General features: G+C 60.5%; 8 protein-coding genes across 9 annotated transcripts; 5 read left to right on the forward strand and 3 right to left on the reverse strand.

The window, feature by feature from the left end:
* The first annotated feature begins 389 nt into the window (after positions 1 to 389).
* Positions 390 to 3,540, forward strand: VPS53 (Vacuolar protein sorting-associated protein 53). Its single transcript, XM_047990972.1, has 3 exons — positions 390 to 572; positions 635 to 2,427; positions 2,487 to 3,540. Exons 1-3 carry the CDS (start codon positions 533 to 535, stop codon positions 3,186 to 3,188), a joined length of 2,535 nt encoding a protein of 844 aa, XP_047846982.1. The 5' UTR covers positions 390 to 532; the 3' UTR covers positions 3,189 to 3,540.
* Positions 3,541 to 3,816: 276 nt separating this feature from the next.
* Positions 3,817 to 5,964, forward strand: TRR1 (thioredoxin-disulfide reductase). 2 transcript variants are annotated; one of them, XM_047990973.1, is made up of 5 exons: positions 3,817 to 4,383; positions 4,528 to 4,590; positions 4,679 to 4,797; positions 4,899 to 5,598; positions 5,684 to 5,964. In XM_047990973.1, exons 1-5 carry the CDS (start codon positions 4,365 to 4,367, stop codon positions 5,743 to 5,745), a joined length of 963 nt encoding a protein of 320 aa, XP_047846983.1. In that variant the 5' UTR covers positions 3,817 to 4,364; the 3' UTR covers positions 5,746 to 5,964. The 2 variants fall into 2 exon arrangements, with proteins under 2 accessions (XP_047846983.1, XP_047846984.1); XM_047990974.1 differs by having other exon boundaries at positions 3,817 to 4,797.
* UAP1 (UDP-N-acetylglucosamine pyrophosphorylase) lies at positions 5,892 to 8,060 on the reverse strand. Its single transcript, XM_047990975.1, has 2 exons — positions 6,368 to 8,060; positions 5,892 to 6,300 (listed from the first exon to the last, which is right to left on the reverse strand). Exons 1-2 carry the CDS (start codon positions 7,802 to 7,804, stop codon positions 6,232 to 6,234), a joined length of 1,506 nt encoding a protein of 501 aa, XP_047846985.1. The 5' UTR covers positions 7,805 to 8,060; the 3' UTR covers positions 5,892 to 6,231.
* A 1,633-nt stretch (positions 8,061 to 9,693) lies between these two features.
* JDV02_009322 (Thymine-DNA glycosylase) lies at positions 9,694 to 11,592 on the forward strand. Its single transcript, XM_047990976.1, has one exon. The coding sequence runs from the start codon at positions 10,219 to 10,221 to the stop codon at positions 11,233 to 11,235; it is 1,017 nt and encodes a 338-aa protein (XP_047846986.1). The 5' UTR covers positions 9,694 to 10,218; the 3' UTR covers positions 11,236 to 11,592.
* On the reverse strand, positions 11,280 to 13,142 carry ARP4 (NuA4 histone acetyltransferase subunit). The gene is made up of 2 exons (XM_047990977.1): positions 12,878 to 13,142; positions 11,280 to 12,818 (listed from the first exon to the last, which is right to left on the reverse strand). The coding sequence occupies exons 1-2, from the start codon at positions 12,930 to 12,932 to the stop codon at positions 11,467 to 11,469; spliced, it is 1,407 nt and encodes a 468-aa protein (XP_047846987.1). The 5' UTR covers positions 12,933 to 13,142; the 3' UTR covers positions 11,280 to 11,466.
* A 64-nt stretch (positions 13,143 to 13,206) lies between these two features.
* JDV02_009324 (uncharacterized protein) lies at positions 13,207 to 13,605 on the forward strand (the record flags this gene model as incomplete). The annotated part of the gene is made up of 2 exons (XM_047990978.1): positions 13,207 to 13,401; positions 13,600 to 13,605. The coding sequence occupies 2 exons, from the start codon at positions 13,207 to 13,209 to the stop codon at positions 13,603 to 13,605; spliced, it is 201 nt and encodes a 66-aa protein (XP_047846988.1).
* Positions 13,606 to 13,706: 101 nt separating this feature from the next.
* Positions 13,707 to 15,518, forward strand: MSK1 (Lysine--tRNA ligase; the record flags this gene model as incomplete). Its single annotated transcript, XM_047990979.1, has 2 exons — positions 13,707 to 14,169; positions 14,221 to 15,518. The coding sequence occupies 2 exons, from the start codon at positions 13,707 to 13,709 to the stop codon at positions 15,516 to 15,518; spliced, it is 1,761 nt and encodes a 586-aa protein (XP_047846989.1).
* Positions 15,519 to 15,738: 220 nt separating this feature from the next.
* TOS1 (target of Sbf) lies at positions 15,739 to 17,178 on the reverse strand (the record flags this gene model as incomplete). Its single annotated transcript, XM_047990980.1, has 4 exons — positions 15,739 to 16,187; positions 16,292 to 16,461; positions 16,583 to 16,752; positions 16,912 to 17,178. The coding sequence occupies 4 exons, from the start codon at positions 17,176 to 17,178 to the stop codon at positions 15,739 to 15,741; spliced, it is 1,056 nt and encodes a 351-aa protein (XP_047846990.1).
* Positions 17,179 to 17,353: the final 175 nt, after the last annotated feature.

Below are 17,353 nucleotides of genomic sequence, written 5' to 3' on the forward strand. Positions count from 1 at the left end.
TTCGTTCTGCATCTATGCTATGAGAGGTGAGCTAGTTTCATTCCGATGGATGACCAGGGCCAATGCGCAGGTGTGCAAGTCAAAAGCCTACATGAACCAAGCGGTGTCAGAATAGCGTCTAGCAGGCCTGTGCCATATTCAAGAAGCGTGTCTATGATTCGTACAAAAGGCAGCAAAGCATGCATTGGCCCGGATCGTACTATTCACTTGCGGTCTTGAAGTTGCAGGGTAACTTTAGGTTGAAGCCCCGATCAGGCCAGGGGCTCTCCACTTTTTAGCAGCAAGCGGTCCAGGGAGTGATGACAAGTAAGTCGGTACCCACGTAGCGGCACTGTCCCTGACAGCGAGCGCTGCCGCCCCAATTGATGGGCTGCACCGACGGGGATGGACGGGGGAGCTGCAGCCACCCAGAAACACCACCACCTCTTCTTCTCTAGCACCCGCCGCTTCGCTCCTGGATGGGGACCATCGCATTGATTTGCAACATCACTATTCCATACGGGCGGTCTGGCTGGCCGCCGCGTCCGACAGCATGAACATCAGCCATGGGCAGACATCGTCGCTCGACGCAGGTGAGACTCCCGCCCCCCCCCCAGCGCCGACGACTCCTCCAACTGACAGCCTTGCGATGCAGTCGACTACGACCCCATGGTCCACCTCAACCAGCTCTTCTCGCACCCGTCGACCGTCTCCTCCATCAGCCAGGTCTCGCAGAACCTGAAAGCTCGCCAGCATGAGCTATCGAGCGACATCGACATCCTCGAGGCCAAACAGGCCTACCAGCCCGACTCGAGCCTCGAGCGCATGCAGTCAGCTCAGACGGAGCTTGCGCAGCTCTTCCGCAAGATCGAGACGGTGCGGTCGCGCGCCATCGAGACGGAGCAGAACATCACCTCGATGACGGCCGACATCAAGCGCCTCGACGGCACCAAGCGCAACCTGACGCTCAGCATGACGGCGCTCAAGCGGCTGCAGATGCTCACCACGGCCTACGAGCAGCTCAGGGGCTTGGCCAAGACGAGGCAATACCGCGAGTGCGCCGGCCTCCTGCAGGCCGTCATTCAGCTTATGAAGCACTTCAACAGCTACCGGAGCATCGAGCAGATTGCGACGCTGAGTCGCGAGGTCTCGGAGCTGCAGCGGGAGCTCTTGGAGCAGGTTTGTGAGGACTTTGAGATGGCGTTTGCCAAGGGCGAGGTCGCCTCCAAGAAGGGCATGCTGGTCGAGGCCTGCCTCGTCATGGATGCCCTCGGCGACTCTGCCAAGTCGCGAATCATCAACTGGTACGTCAACACGGAGTTGCGGGAGTACCGCCAGGTGTTCCGCGGCAACGACGAGGCGGGGAGCCTCGACAACATCGGGCGGCGGTACTCCTGGTTCAAGCGCATGATGAAGACGCACGAGGAAGAGCACGCCACCATCTTCCCTCCCCACTGGCGGATGGGTGAGCTGCTGGCGACGGCGTTTTGCGACGGCACGCGCGACGACTTCAAGGGCATTCTGGAGCGGAGCATGCGCCGCGTAGATGGCAACAAGGTGGACGTCAACTTGCTTCTCAGCTGTCTGCAGGAGACGCTCGACTTTGAGCAGACGCTGGAGAAGCGCTTCTCCAACGAACCCCGTGCGAGCATCGACACGCTGAGCTCGACAGAGGGCAGGGCGCACAACTTTAACGGGCTGATATCGGTCGCGTTTGAGCCATACCTGAGTCTCTGGGTCGAGTCGCAGGACAGGCAGTTGGCGGCCATGATACCCAAGTACCGGAACCAGCCCTCGATCCCGCCAGACGAGGAGTTTTCACCGCAAGCTGTCATGACGTCCGCCATCGAGCTGTTTCACTTTTACAAGCTTACGCTGTCACAATGCGCAAAGCTCTCGACGAGCGACCGCCTCCTGGATCTGTCGCGAACGCTGGCAAAGTACCTGGACGAGTATGCGCAGCAAGTGCTCCTCTACAAATTGCAGGCGGGCGGGCAGCATGGGCCGTCGGTGCAGGACGCGGTGCTTGTCCTGAACACGGCGGACTTTTGGCACCTAAACACGAACCAACTCGAGGAGAACATCAAGAAGAGAATCGACGACGACCTCATGCCCAAGGTGGACCTCTCTTCCCAGTCCGACGCCTTCCTTGGCGTGGCCAGCGCGGCTGTGCTAGCCCTGGTGCATCTCGTGGAGCTCGACTGCGAGAATGTCTGGCGGGAGATGAAGAACACGAATTGGAGCACCATGGACAGCGCAGGCGACCAAAGCTCATACGTCAGCGAGCTCGTGCGACACGTCAACTCAAAAACGGAGGAAATACTGGGCGTGGTGACGAAGCAGCAGTATGCGCGGGCCTTTTGCGACAACCTGGTGGAGCACCTGGCCACGGCTTACATCGCCAACATTGTGCAGTGCCGACCCATATCGGAAATCGGCGCGCAGCAGGTGAGCAGGGATCCTGAGTGCCGGCGTGATTTCGCGTGGATACTGACGAGGTCATGCAGATGCTCGTGGACAAGTACGCCCTCACCAAGTCGTTTGGGACCCTCATGTCGCACCACAACCCGTCGCCGAACCAGCAGCCCCCGCCGTCTGGTTTTGTAAGGCGCGTCGAGCATTCGATGAACCGCATGGACCCGCTGCTCAAGACGCTGCAAGTGCGCGCATCACCGCCCGAGGGGCTCGTGCAGGCGTATCTGATCCACATCGGGGACAGGTCCGACATCAACTTCAAGAAGATCTTGGAGCTCAAAGGCGTGCGTAAGCAGGACCAGGCACACCTGATAGAGCTTTACAACATCCACAAGGAGAGCGGCTCCAACGACAAGCTGGCCCAGAACTCGCCGTTGCTGACACCACTGATGACGGGGCCGCATCACAGCAGCGGCGGCGGCGGTGGCAGCGTGGGGCTGGGCGTGATGAACCCGACGGCAGCACTGAGCGCGGCATCCGGGACGCGGTTCGACGCCGGGTCCCTGGGGGAGAAGCTGCTGAGCGCGGCGCGGGATATTGGGACGGGCGCGGCGGGCACGGGCATGGGCATGGGCATGGCCACGGCGGCAGGCGCGGGGCCGAGCGGCTCGGAGAAGGCGACCATCAACGAGAACCTGCGCAACTTTGGCAAGTTCTTCAAGAAGGACTTTGGGGGGCTCGGGGCGAGGTTCGGGAAGCGGGACGGCAGCGTCGGCGCCGAGGAGGGGCGTTGACCTTTGTGTCTTGACATACCAAGTACGTTACTAGTTGAGTGACAGAGGGGGCGACGCCGACGGGCCGCGCGACGGTCCGGACATGACCGGGTGGCGGCGGCCAGGGTCGTACGTGTACATGAAGTTAGTGGCCTACTGCCGGCAACATGCCGCGCCAGATTGGTAAGTACCTGTGCTGGTATTCAACGGACGGCTCTGCGCCGGCAGATGGATGGCTCGCCTGAGCCGTGACAAATACATGGCGGTTTCCACCGTGGAAGGTTCTCAATCAAGTCAGGTCGCACGTGCAGCGGTCCATCTAGGTACCTACTATAGGCGGGCGCGCGTGGCTACCTTGCTTAAGGAGTTGGGCACGTCTAAACACGACGGCATTGCATGCCAAAACTGGACATGGTGAGCGAGCTGCCCGCACGGAGCTTATTAGAAATCGATCTAGAGCCGTTTCCCGCCTGCTGTGGATTAGTTTAGTACCCATCCTTGGTCGCCCTGGGCGCTTCATGATCCTCACCATTAGTACTCCGTAGGTACCTTGCATACCTCAAGGTACCCGCCTAGTGCATTGCCGTCGGGTCCCCAGTTCCCTGTACTACGCTATAAGAGCACCTGAAAGCCACCGCGTCTCTGGCCTGCGCCTTCAGCCGCGGCGCAGACCCGCCGACTTCCGTCCCGTTCCCCTGGAATTCTATTGCCCAGAAAAACGCCACCCCGCCATTGCGACATCGCAAACCCTCACGTCTGCGACTACCTCTTTTACCCTCTTCAACGCGAAACTCTTCCTTCGCCGTTTGCAAAGCCACGCGAGCCTACAGAATACAAGCCGTGGCTCCCCATACTCACCAATAGTTCGAGTACGATCCCGGGCGCGGGCATAGAAAACCGTCGGCCTATCTCGGAGCAACGACGGGACGAATAGACATACATAACGAGTGAACGGGGAGCGAGAACCGTTCTATCCGAGCCTTTCTTCCCTGCCTGCCTGGATCTCCTCGCTGGCTACGTCCTAGGACCTCGCGGTGACACACTAGCAAAGAAACCGCCGCCAAACTGTTCGCCTCACGCTTGTTCGGGCGGACGACGCTACGGTCGAGCGCTGGGCTATCCATTGCGGCGGCTGCGACAGCGCTTCAGAAGACATCTGCCACGGGAGTACAGCCCGCCGAGCTCGGAGTGAGAAGGATGCATAGCAAGGTCGTCAGTACGTTGGCCGCTGCCCCTCGTCTACCTACTTGGTTCCGGGTTTCCCTCCCCACGAACGGGGGGCCGTTGCTCTGTTGTTTTTGTGGTTATCGTTGTGGCAGACAAGACGTGTGTGATGATGCTGACGCAAGGCCATCAATAGTTATCGGCTCGGGGCCTGCGGCCCACACCGCAGCCGTGTACCTGGCCAGAGCGGAGTTGAAGCGTGAGTAACGACGCCTTGAACGGGTTTTCCGGTCGTTCCATCGGAAGGAATTGGGCGTCGCTGACCGGAGTGTGTCGATCGATTGCAGCCGTCATGTACGAGGGCTTCATGGCCAACGGCACCGCCGCTGGTGGGCAGCTGACCACGACGACCGAGGTCGAAAACTACCCGGGCTTCCCCAAGGGCATCATGGGCCAGGAGTTGATGGTACGCCCGCGCTCTTCTCCCACCCTTTCTCTGCCTCTCCCCGCTTTCGACGCACCCTTTGCTGACTCGATGGGCCTCGCTCGGTCTCGGCTCGTTCGCAGGACAACATGCGCGCTCAGTCTGAGCGCTTCGGCACGGAAATCATCACCGACACGGTGACCAAGCTGGACCTCTCGGCGCGGCCCTTCAAGTACTCGACCGAGTTCAGCCCCGAGGAGACGCACACGGCCGACGCCGTGGTCATCGCGACGGGCGCGTCGGCGCGGCGCCTCAACCTCCCCGGCGAGGACAAGTACTGGCAGAACGGCATCTCGGCGTGCGCCGTGTGCGACGGCGCGCTGCCCATCTTCCGCAACAAGCCCCTGTACGTCATTGGCGGCGGCGACTCGGCCGCCGAGGAGGCCACCTTCCTCACAAAGTACGCCTCCAAGGTGGTGGTGCTCGTCCGCCGCGACGTCCTCCGCGCCAGCAAGACCATGGCCCACCGCCTCCTCAACCACCCCAAGGCCGAGGTCCGCTTCCACTCGGCCGCCACCGAGGTCCGCGGCGGCGAGGACGGCCTCATGAGCCACCTCGTCGTCAAGAACAGCGCCACCGGCCAGGAGGAGGTGGTCGAGGCCAGCGGCCTCTTCTACGCCATCGGCCACGACCCCGCCACCGCCCTCGTCAAGGGCCAGCTCGACATGGACGAGGACGGCTACATCAAGACCAAGCCCGGCACCACCATGACCAGCATCGAGGGCGTCTTCGCCGCCGGCGACGTCCAGGACAAGCGCTACCGCCAGGCCATTACCAGTGCCGGTGAGTTGTCCTTCCTATTTTTCTCTTCTCAACCCCCGCGTGGGAAAGACAACACGTGTGGCTGACTTTCTCCCCTCCCCATCAGGTACCGGTTGCATGGCCGCCCTCGAGGCCGAGCACTTCCTCGCCGAGCAAGAGTCTTCGTAGATCTACAGAGGTAGAAAGGATAAAAAAAGCAGAGACATAGACGATGCGAACTTTTCGACGCAGTGTGGAATAGACAGAGTTGTGTCTTCGCATACAATATAAAATTCAACATGTCGGTCACAGAAACTATCATCAAGGCTTATGATATCTTGAAGGGGTCATGTAATAGCACATGCTATTCCGTAGCTACTGTTAAAAATACCAGGCTCTGTACCGTCCTGTACTTTTGTTGTTGCGCACGCGGCGCACAGATTGCTCCCGCCTCTGCCGTGATATCTCTCGGCCAGACCCAAATTCCCACAACGCTCGCGAGCCGTCCCAAATGCCGGCTCGACATGCGACAATTAACCCACGCCAAAACAACAACAAGAAAAACATGCCATTATGTTGTCCCTGTAGTATCCACACAGTAACGCCCAACAACAAGCAATTCGCAACACGTGTACGGGAAGGCTGTGTCTTGCAAACCGCCGTTTTGCTTTTTTTCTACTCCAACTCGAGCACGGCCGGGGCCGTCACCGTGGTGCCCTTGAGCTTCTCGAGGCCTTCGCCGCCCTGTGAAAGCAATGTCAGCCAAATGCAATGGGGCATGAGACAGGAAATCTGGGAGGGGGAAACATACGTAGCTGATGAGGGGTGAGACCTCGACACCGCCATCGGCGACAACGGTGGCGCCGGCTGCCTCCAGCCAGCGCCTGCCCTGGGCCATGACGTCGCGCTTGCTGGTGTCGGGGTCGTCCTCTCCCTTGCCGCGAGCGTTCTTGAGGGGAGAGAACTCGTCCTCGCGACGGACCTCCATGCAGGCAAATTTGTCGAGGGGCAGCATGTTGAAGACGTCAAAGACGAACTGCTCGAGCTTGATGCCGTTGGGCGACTCGGGCTTGATGGTCTCGCCCGTCTCGACGTCGGCGTAGGGGATCTTCTTGCGGGCAACGTGGTGAGGCAGCTTGTGGGCCCACTGGGGAATGGACTCGAGGAAGCGGAACGAGTAGTAGTGGTTGACGATGTTGGCGGCGCGGAACTTGAGGACGCCGGCCTGCTTAGGGTCCTCAGCCTCGGCCGTCTTCTTGTCGATCTCGGAGTATTCGACCACGTCGGGCTTGCCGTTCTTGCATAGGATCAGGCCGACCGACTCGGTGGCATTGCGCTTGCGGACGACCTTGGTTGCAATGTCGACGTCGAGGGAGGCAGCGAAGCCGATGAAGACGGGGTCGGCGACCTTGACAAGGCAGTTGTCGACGCAGTAGGCGTGGATGTGCTGGATGCCACGCTTGCGCATGTCATCCAGCACGCCCGAGACCACCAGGGCCTGGTAGATGCCGCCATTACCATCGGGGGCGACGGCAACCTTGCCCTTGTTCTCGAGCAGGATCTTGCCTTCGTTGGAGATGCAGGGCAGGACGCCCTGCTCAAAGATCTTGATATTGGCGGGGTCGAGGCCGAAGTAGTTCTTGGACTCGAAGAACTTGCGCGTGGGTTCGCGCGTCGGACCGCTGGTCATGACGTACCAGGGCACGACGACCGAGGCGCCGCCCGCCTTCTTGCCGGCGAGTTCCTGGATCTTGCGGATGCGCTCGGCCTGGATCTGGAAGAGGGGCTTGTGGGAGGGCAGGTCGATATCGAAGCAGCCCTTGGGGTCGGAGCTGCCGAGGCGGGTGCCCTGGCCGCCGGCCATGAGAACGACGGCAACCTTGTTCTGGCTGATGAGGTCGACACCCGACTCGTACCACTTCTTGATGTCATCGGGCTTGGAGTCGAGGATGCTGGCGAGGGCCTGGTCGGGCAGGGGCTCGAGCTTGTCGGGGGTGTCGCTGGCCTTTGCCGGGGCCGTGGCCTGCTGAGAGATGTCGTTGATGTGGGCGGGGTCGAACTTGGCCAGCTGCTCGAACATGGTGCCCCTTTCGCTGGCGCTCAGGTCGTCGTAGAAGTTAAAGACGTGGCCCTGGCCAGCGTCGGCGTACCTGGACTTGAGCTCGGCGAGGACATCGGGAGAGGGCTCGGCGGGGGCGGGGGCCGCGCCCTTGGAGCCGATGTTGAGGACTTCTTTGACCTTGTCCATTGTGACTGTGACTGTGAAGGTGCGTCTGGTCGAGCTGGGCTGAGCTGAGCTAAGCCGAGGAGGACGATGAGGCGCGGGACAGCTGGTTGAGAGGTGTGTTGGTGGTGGTGATGGTGGGGGAAGGCGTTGGATGGTAGGGACGCGGAGGCAAGTGGAAGGCCAATTGAGTCGAGAACAACAGCAAAAAGCACGGCTGGGTATCTCGAGCGAGGAAACAGATGGGGGGAGGGGGATGGTGGAGGAGAGCAGAGCAGAGCAGAACAAGAGAAAGAAGGGGAGCAATGGCGGTAGGAGGAGATATAAGTACTGTTTGTGCTCGGCCCCCCCCCCCCCCCCAGCAGCTCAGCTCAGCGAGGCACGAGTCAACAGAGCTGTTGGCGGTGGTGCACCCGCCGCCCCCCCGGGACGGGACTGCTGGGCTGCAGTGATGGATGGGCTCGTACCCGGAGGAGGCGAGCTGACGTCGTTTCTGGGTCCCCGCCGTGGCGCCCCTCCTCCCCCCTCCCCTCCCTCTTCCCGCGCCAAGCTCGTTTCCAGGGTCGGACCACCAGCAGCAAGCACCAGCAAGAGCCACACACTCGGCACTACCTCTACAGTAAAGGTGCGGGTGATGGATGGGGGGGCAGCAGGCCATCATCAGCCCCAAGAGGAGCCGGCGTCGAGCTTAGGCCGGTACCAGGTACAGTGCTTTGGCGCATGTAGGTACGTACAGGGGGTTACTGGGCGGTGTCACGGGTGTTCAGGGAAGGAAAGGAGGGGCCGTTACTGCAGGAGCCTGTCATCTCTTGTTTGCTAGGTGCCCGCTAACGTTCGAAATAGAGCCCACCGGGGCTGCAACAGCACGCCTCAGCATCAAACACCAGGCACTGCTGATGCTGATGCTGGTGGGAGGGATGCTTAGGCATGATGACGAGCAGCCAGCACAGCCGCTCACCTACGGCAGACTCTCCCTCTCTCTCTAGCGCCGTCTGAGCTGAGACAGAGCCACCAGCTGGCGCTTCTTCTTCTTTTTCCTGTCGGTGCCAGGCGGTGCCAGCAGATTCGTTCGTTGCTTCCTTGTTCAACGTTGCGCCGCGGCCGGCAAGACGCGGGACGGCACGGGAGGAGCAAGGCACCGGAAAAAAAAAAGAAGGGTCGTCGCTGCACCTCATTATCAGTGAGCGTGCATCCGAGTAACACAGCGCCGTTGCGACACGCGGCCACGTCAAGCGAAGCAAGACGGGAGGAGGGGAAAACACCACATGTCTTGCGTCGATCCCATCACCATCCAGCTGTACGAAGCACATACATGCACGTACGGAGCACAACTTCTAGTAGCCACTAAAGCTCGGACTGCTCCGCACAAATGGCTTGTCTGTCCTGTGCTCCTCTTTCTCCCTCGTCCCCCCTTCCTCCTCCTGGTGCTGGCTCGTATCCGTCCGCGATTGTTGACGTCGCCAGGCCAGAGTGATGCCAGTGCGCTTCCTCGCTGCCGGCGTGAGTGCGGGCAGATCGGCCGCCCTCCACTCCAAGGGGCTGTGGAGCCTCCAACTTCGCTGCGCGACCCTGTTGCCTGTCCAGGGGCAACGGGCGGGTCCCCCGGCGACTGACGAACACGGGACGGGGGCAGCAGCAGCAGCAAATCAATCGTTGTTGGGCAACGAGGTTGTTGGTGCGGCTGTGCGAAATGGGGCTGATGGTGGATGATGGGACGGGCTGGAGGCGGCGGCGGAGACCCTGCTCGTCGCCTTCCGGGGGCGCAGCAGGAACAGCACCAGCATCAAGGACGAAGAAAAAAAACTTGTGCGTGCCAGCCGGGGGGGAGAGCGCTCAAAATAGCAATGGCCCCGGTTTCTCGGTCCTAGGGGGCTTTGCTGGTGCCAGCCCCGGATGACGATGGGTAAAAATGCTGATGATGACGATGATGATGCGGAGCTGCCCTGGGACGGGATCACGACAGTAGGGCATGCCATTGTGGTTGTCAAGATGGAAATTGGCGCCTACTGCGTTCCATGGTAGGAACCTACCTACCTAGTAGGCAGTGAAGATGGACGGCTGTCTTTGCGCTTCCACTGGAGGACGACGCCTCCGACCGCCACTGGGCACCCACCCGCAGAGTCCAACAAAAAGCCCCCGTACTGCTAAAGCCACTCATCAGCCAATCCGGGCTTTCTCGTCAACGACATGCCTGCCAGTCTGCCCTGGCGGGCAGCCATCATCATGTCTTCGGAGAGCTTCAGCACGGAAGCGACTAGAACGTACCAACGAAGAGTTTCTCTCTGCCATTACAGGCACCCCTATTTCCTCTGACGTTCGTACGCGCTTGTTTCCATCTTAAAATTGTGACGACGGGCTATAGAAGATTCCATCGCTTCCTGTCATCGTGAATACACGGAATCATCGCCACCCAGGGGTCTCACGACAAGAACGCCGCCATGCAGGAAGGAGAAGAGCCAGGCTCGCCTCCGCCGGCGTCCTTCAAGGGTCGCCTTCAGCTTGACAGCTTCAAGTACAACGGCTCCTCCGAGACGCGGCTCCCGCGACGGAGCCCCCGGCACAACGCATCGTCGTCCGTCGTCGCCGTCTCTGCTTCTCCTGGGCGCCGCTCCCCATCTCATCGCGCGCGCTCAACGAGCTCCCGCAAGCGCTCCCGCAGCCCCCCGTCGCCATCATCTCAAGATCCGTCGCCGACGTCGTCAGAACCGCCGTCCGCCGCCACCTCCCGGAGCCGGAGCCAGAGCCGGAGCACCAGCGGCGATGGCGACGGCGGCCGCAAGCGCAAGCGTCCTAGTCGCACCGGCTACGCACCGCCGTCGACGTACGCGCACCTCCCGCTCCTCCCCGACGCCCTGCTGCCCAACCTCATCGTGCTCTTCGTCGGGCTCAACCCGGGCATCCAGACGGCGCGCACGGGGCACGCCTACGCCCACCCCTCCAACCTCTTCTGGAAGCTGCTCTTCTCCAGCGGCATCACCCCGCGGCCCTGCCGCCCCGACGAGGACCGCCAGATGCCCGCCCTCTACGCCCTCGGCCACACCAACATCGTCGCCCGCCCCAGCCGCAACGGCGCCGAGCTCAGCAGCCGCGAGATGGACGACGGCGTCGCCGCCCTCGAGGAAAAGGCCCGCGCCTGGCGCCCCGAGTGCATGTGCATCGTCGGCAAGAGCATCTGGGAGAGCATCTGGCGCGTCAGGCACGCCGGCGCCAAGGTCGGCAAGGCTTTCAAGTATGGCTGGCAGGACGAGGGCGAGAACATGGGCGTCGTCGCCGGCGAGTGGCCCGGCGCGAGGGTTTTTGTCGCGAGCAGCACGAGCGGGCTCGCCGCCTCGCTGTCGCCCGCGGAGAAGCAGGCCATCTGGAACGAGCTTGGCTCATGGGTCAAGCAGAGGAGAGCCGAGCGTGAGGCCGAGGCGGGCACAGACACGGCCGCGACCGAGCAAGTCTCGGTCTGAGTTGAAGAATCGCATCGGGGCATTCCTGTGCCAGTTGGATAACCACGTCATTGAAGCGAGCCTTGCATGCCGATGAATGTAATGCAATTGAGTCGATAACTCATACACTATAACCCATTCACTGAATTCTGTCTTTTGTAGCGTCCTGTTCGTCGCGAAAAAAAAAACCGCATTGTTTCCCGACTCCGTACGCCAAACCCGTTCGCGCCCGCCCCCTATTTGGACCGCCGTCTACTTGCACCGCTTCTCAACCACGCCGGGGCCATTTTCCTCATACTCCTTACGCGATATCCACATCTGGTGAAAGGTTCCCAGGCTGGCAAGGATGGAGCCGCCGATCCAGGCGCCGAACCGCCGCTCGCTCGTCAGGCCCGCGGCGTGAATCTTGACCTTGAGGCCGGGATACATGGCCATGAGCTCGTTGTTGAGGCGATCGTTGAAGCCGTTGATCAGACTGGTGCTGCCGGTGACGACCACGTTGGCCAACAGGTTGCCGCGGAGGTCGACGTCAACGGCGTTGAGGGCAGCGCGGATGAGTTCGGGGATCGTCTGTGCCTTAGTGAGACGCTCCGACTCGGGAATGGGGTACCCGGCGCTCTCGTCCCACATGCCCTCGGTGGCCTTGAACCGCTGCTCGCGCCACATCTGGTTGTAGCCGTCGGGCATCTCGAACACGCGACCGGGCTGCGTCTTGACGTAGTCTTCGTTTCCGGGGGCGCTGTAGCGGCCAGGGCCGCGCCACACCTCCACAACAGACTCCTTGAACTCGGTCAGGACGCGTTCCTCCTCGTACGCGCGGTACGAGTCGCTGATTTCAAAGGGAAACTTTCGCAGTCGTGCCTGCGCAGGGGCGAGGGCATCGACTGGAGTCTTGTTCTCAACCATGTATGTAGGGATGAGGTTGACCTTGGGCTCCGACGTCTCCCACAGGCTGCGGATCTGCGACGACAGCCACAGACCGCCGGCGGGCGACCGCTGGATAGATCGCTTAAGAACCATGCCATCGTGAATAGCGGTGACGGAAGTGTTGGCGCCACCGACATCGATGACCAAGGCGGTGGCCTTGCCGGCGGCAAAGGCAGCCAGGACGGGGGTGCGACTCAGCCAGAAGGCCGGGCAGCCCCAATTCTCCATGATGATCTCAATGGCCTTTTCTCTCGACTTTGGCGTGTTCCAGGGCGCCTCAGTCATGAGCAACGGGTTCTCTTCGAGCGGCTTCTCCTGTATGTCGGCGGCCTCCTCCATGGCCACGTCGCCCTCGCCGTCCTGCTCCTTGGCGTCGTCGTTGAGACCGTTCTTAGCCGGCGGAGTCGGGCGCTCGGGTTGCAGACGCTTGATAAGCATGTGTTCCCAGATCTTGCCGGCCGTGTCCCAGTCCTCGACGACGCTGTCCCTGTTCATGTAGTTGCGGACCTCGAAGTCGGCGCGGGGGATGAGGCACTCGTCGCCGAAGAGGTCGCGCTGCGGCTCGCTCGTGACGTGGCCGTAAAAGGACGGCAGGATCGACTTGGGCACGTCCTCGCCGGCGTAGCCCGCGCGCGTGTTGCAGTATCCCGGGTCGAGGACGAGGGCGGACACCTCATCTGCAGGCTGCTGTTAGCATCAAGGCCACGGCCAAGCGCGCGAGGGAGAGGCGACGGACCTCCGCCGTAGATGTCGGTGGGCTGCACCGACGTGGACAGGGGCTGCTGGGCCATGGCTGTGCTTCAATTGCCGTCACTGTGCGCGGCCAATTCCAAGGCAGGGCGACGGATGGTTGTGAGCGATGGGCGATGGTGGTGGTGAGCTGCGAAGCGGGTGCGCGTTTGCAGGATCAAAATTCAGCCTGGTCGTCGATGATTCGCAGGGCGGCGTGTCCACCAGTGGTAGTGGTGGTCCGGTCGCTCAACTGTAGGAGAGCTCTAGTGGTCCAACGGCGCTGAGCGGCGGGAAGCAACTGGCGAGGCTGGGCGCCAGGCCGGCGGCGCTTTAATGGATGTTCCTTTGCCCGAATTGGTGGGGCCTGGACACGACCGGTACGTACCGGACCTGCGGCCCTCGTTGGAGACGAAAAAGTCTTGGACCAGCCTGCCATTGGAAATTTCTCCCATCTCCATCCACGCACACGCGCGCTTTCACGAGCTCTCACTGCACGTGGAACGCACGTTCCGTGCGGTCGCTATGATTGTAAGTCCCTTTCCCCAAATGTTCCCATACTACTTTCCATGTCATATGATGAACTCGCATTTTCGCTTCAGAACCGCTGCGATTGACGCAGCTTGCTGCGTGTGATTACAACCTGCCTTTACCTGATCTTCTCCAAGCTTTACTCAAACTTTACTTGACGCACCTAAGCTTGGATCCTGGCTAACAGGGATATCTCAGTTATAATGAAGTCTACTAAATGCCTTTGGCTGGCGCGCCAATCCGCCAAAGCCCAGTGCGGCGCCGCTGCTCGAATCGGACGGCCTGCACCATGGAGGACTGCGTCAATGCAGCTCCGTCGCGGTGCGGCGCCCATAATAGTCTCCCGATCTCTATCCACGAAGCCTAATGGCCAGTCAAAGCTGTCGGAGCTTGCTCCTGAAGAGGAACCACGCGAAAGCGCCTCGCCGTTCAAGCAGCATCGACAGCGGGAGCTGCGGGAAGATCAGGAGAACGAAGACCCTCTCTATCCTGATCCATACCCTCGACTAGAATCTCTTCCTGCTCGAAAGAGTGTCCCGGAATTCCTGGAAGACTTCCGCGAGGGTCTTTGCGACGAGAACGTCGTCCTCACCGGCCGCGTCCGCTCCAAACGAGTGGTGGGCAAATCGCTCATCTTCCTCGACATCGTAAACGAGTTCCAAAAAGTGCAAGTCATGGTCAACAAGAACAAGTGTGTGTCAGAGAAGCATAGAAGAATCCATAAATTCGCCCTGTTCAAGAACTTGATACAAGTCGGCGACCACATCTGTAGGCAATCCATGCTCCCCATAGCTCCAGGGCTTGGCTGACGCTTCGCAGCGGTCACTGGTATCGCCACTCGTACGGACAGTGGAGAGCCGACCCTCGAGGCTCGGGAGCTCCCTGAGCTTTTGTCGCCGTCCATGGAGCAAATTCCAGAGAAGCTCACCAACGCGAAGACGAGGATGCAGGAGCGTCACGTCGACATGCTCGTGAACAAGGAAGTGGTGGACATTCTTAGGCTCCGTGCAGAAATCACCAAGCATATGCGCGACCACTTGCACTCGAAACGCTTTCTCGAGTTCCAAACGCCCATCCTGGCCGAAAATGCGGGAGGGGCAGTTGCCCGGCCGTTCGTCACCAAAGCCACCGAGTTTCGAAACAGAGACCTGGCCCTTCGCATCGCCCCGGAACTGTGGCTGAAGCGACTTGTGGTCGGCGGCGTGGACAGGGTCTTCGAAATTGGCCCTGCCTTCCGAAACGAGGGCGTCGACGCAACGCACAACCCCGAGTTCACCATGTGCGAGTTCTACAGCGCTTATACCAACCTCGCTGATCTGATCAACGAGACGGAAGAGTTGATGTACAGCTTAGCCAAGCACTGTCAGGAGCTGATATCCACACAGCTCACGTCTTTACCGCCCATCGATTTGAGCAGGTTCGTGCGGCCGTTCAAGCAGGTCGAATTCATCCCCGCGTTAGAGGAGGCGGTCGGGATCCGCTTTCCGAAGCTGACCGCCGATGGTGCCCTCCCCGAGCTTCTTGCAGTTCTGAAGCTTGCCGGCATCAGGGTTCCCGGAGAGGTGCCCACCTCGCTGCCTAAGCTTCTGGATCGCCTAGCAGCGATTTATATCGAGCCCATGTCGTTCAATGAGCCTGTCTTCATAACCAATCACCCCGTATGCATGTCGCCACTGGCCAAGGGGTTCCTGTGCCCCACGACGTACCAGCTCGTGTCGGCGCGCGCGGAGCTCTTTGTCGGCGGCAGGGAGCTGGCAAACATGTACGAAGAAGAGAACGACCCTGACGAGCAGAAGCGGAAGCTTAATGCCCACCGCAATCTCGTCAACATGCCCGATGGAGAAGTCGGGTTTGAGGAGGCGACAGCAGAAGATGCACCTGCGCCGCCGCCTGCAGAAGAAGCCGAAAAGGACGAGTGGGAGACATCTCCCCTTGACGAAAGCTACGTGAAGGCGTTGGACTACGCGTTGCCCCCGACTGGCGGCTGGGGCTGCGGCGTGGAGCGCCTCGTCATGCTCTTCTCGGGGGCCAACCGCATCAGCGACTGCCTAAGCTTTGGAACGCTGAGAAACGTGGTGGGCTTGTCGGCTGACGATAAAGAGGCGCCGCTGAAGTGAAGCGGATTGACTGTAGGCAGGGTTTGTACGACTATCTGTACGGGTACGTGTATACAAGCGAGACAACTGTGCCGCGATTCAAGCCATCATAATATGTACAAACTGAAGGAAAATTATGTACAGGCATGGGATCTGTTGTGTCAAAATTGATTGGAAACCCAGGCGCATATGTCACTGAAAGGAAAACAACACCGGGGGGAAACAAAGTTGTTGCCGCCACTCAACGGGGGACGTGGAACATGCTGACACCCTTGCCGTCCACGGCTCCCCTGAGCCAGGTAAAGACGGTCCGGTCGGTGAAATTGGGGGCAAAGGCAGTGTTGTCGTCGAGGCGGTGGATGGCGACGGCCGATTCCTTGGCACTGAAGACGACGGCGATCTTGACGGGACGGTCGACGGGGCGGGCGAAGTAGTCGGAGCTGCCACCGGCATGGGCGGCGTGCAAGGTGCTCTTGCACTTGGTGTCACCGGGGGCGAGGACCTCGTAAATGTCCAACTCGCCGCAGCCCGTCTTCCAGCAGCTGCAGCCACCGTACTGGGCGGTGCGAGGGATGTTGGCGTTGAGCGCCCACAACGCGGGCATGTCGCCGTTGAAGTCGTTTCTGCTCGCTTGGTGGAGCGGCATCTGGAAGTCGAAGAGGAAGACCTTGTTGCCGCCGCCGAAGCCGTCTGTTGGAGGGAGCTGTGGTCAGCCTACACATACATGGTGACAAGACGTCCGAGGATGTTTTTTCTGAAGATGGCCTCAGACTGAGAGAGCGGGGGTAACTCACGGAACGCAACGTCCTCGGCGCGGGAGAAGCCGCAGCTCTCGTTGCACTTCTTGCCGCTGAATATGGCAAGCTCCTTGTTTGACGGGATCTCCACGTCGTCGAGGATCTGGGACGCGCTGGAGCCGGCAGTGCCGTCGGCGTTGAGGTACGCGAGTGAGTTGCCCCAGTTCCTATCGTTACGTGAAGACCAGCAGCGTCAGCCATCTCATCACCTCAATTCAAACAACTCTTGCATGGGCGGGTCGTGATCATTTAATTTTCTCGTCATCGAGAGAAAGGGGGTCGACGTACTGGTCGAACACGCCGGAGCCCTGGCCGCCGTACATGCCGAGAAAGACCATGTTGTCGACGAGTTGCTTCGCGGCGTGGTAGTAGGAGACGCGGTGCCAGGTGTCGTGGGCGCCGAGGTTGTAGACGGCTGCCTCCTTGAGTCTGAAGGGACCGCGGATGTGAATCGAGAGCTTTGCCATGCATTGTTAGCCCAAAGAACGAAGAGTTTCGGAAGGGGACTTGTCGGGCAGGAGAAAAAGAGCTCTTGATCGACAAAACACACACACACTCTCTCTCTGTCATACGCCCACACACACACGTATACACGCACGCACGCAACATAAACATACCTCATCGGCCAGGACCCCCAAAGGCCCGTCGTAGGCCTTGTCCTGCATGTCGCACCGGCCCCCGGGCCCCATGTTCGTGACGGCCTTGTAGCTGCCCCGGTCGCCCAGCCCCGTGAAGGTGATGTGGTCGACCTCGCCGCAGTACCAGTTGCCGCCCTCGTTGCGCGCCGTGCCGTGGCAGTCGCGGCCCCGGGACTTGATGAGCGCGCAGCCCTCGGACACGGAGGCGAGCGTGGCGGTAGCGGCGAGGAGGATGGTCGGCTTCATGATGTCTTTGGTGGGTTGATGCTGTGGTCCCCTTTTTCTCTCTCTTTTGGCTGCTTTTCTGTTATGTGTGTGTGTTCTTTCTGTTTATCGTGTTGAAGGAAAGAAAAGAAAAGGAGGCGATGGCGACGATAATGAGTGTTGTGAATAGTAGCTTATATGGAGGATATCCCGGGCT

This window comes from Purpureocillium takamizusanense, chromosome 9, assembly GCF_022605165.1.
Source record: "Purpureocillium takamizusanense chromosome 9, complete sequence".
Lineage (NCBI taxonomy): Eukaryota > Fungi > Ascomycota > Sordariomycetes > Hypocreales > Ophiocordycipitaceae > Purpureocillium > Purpureocillium takamizusanense.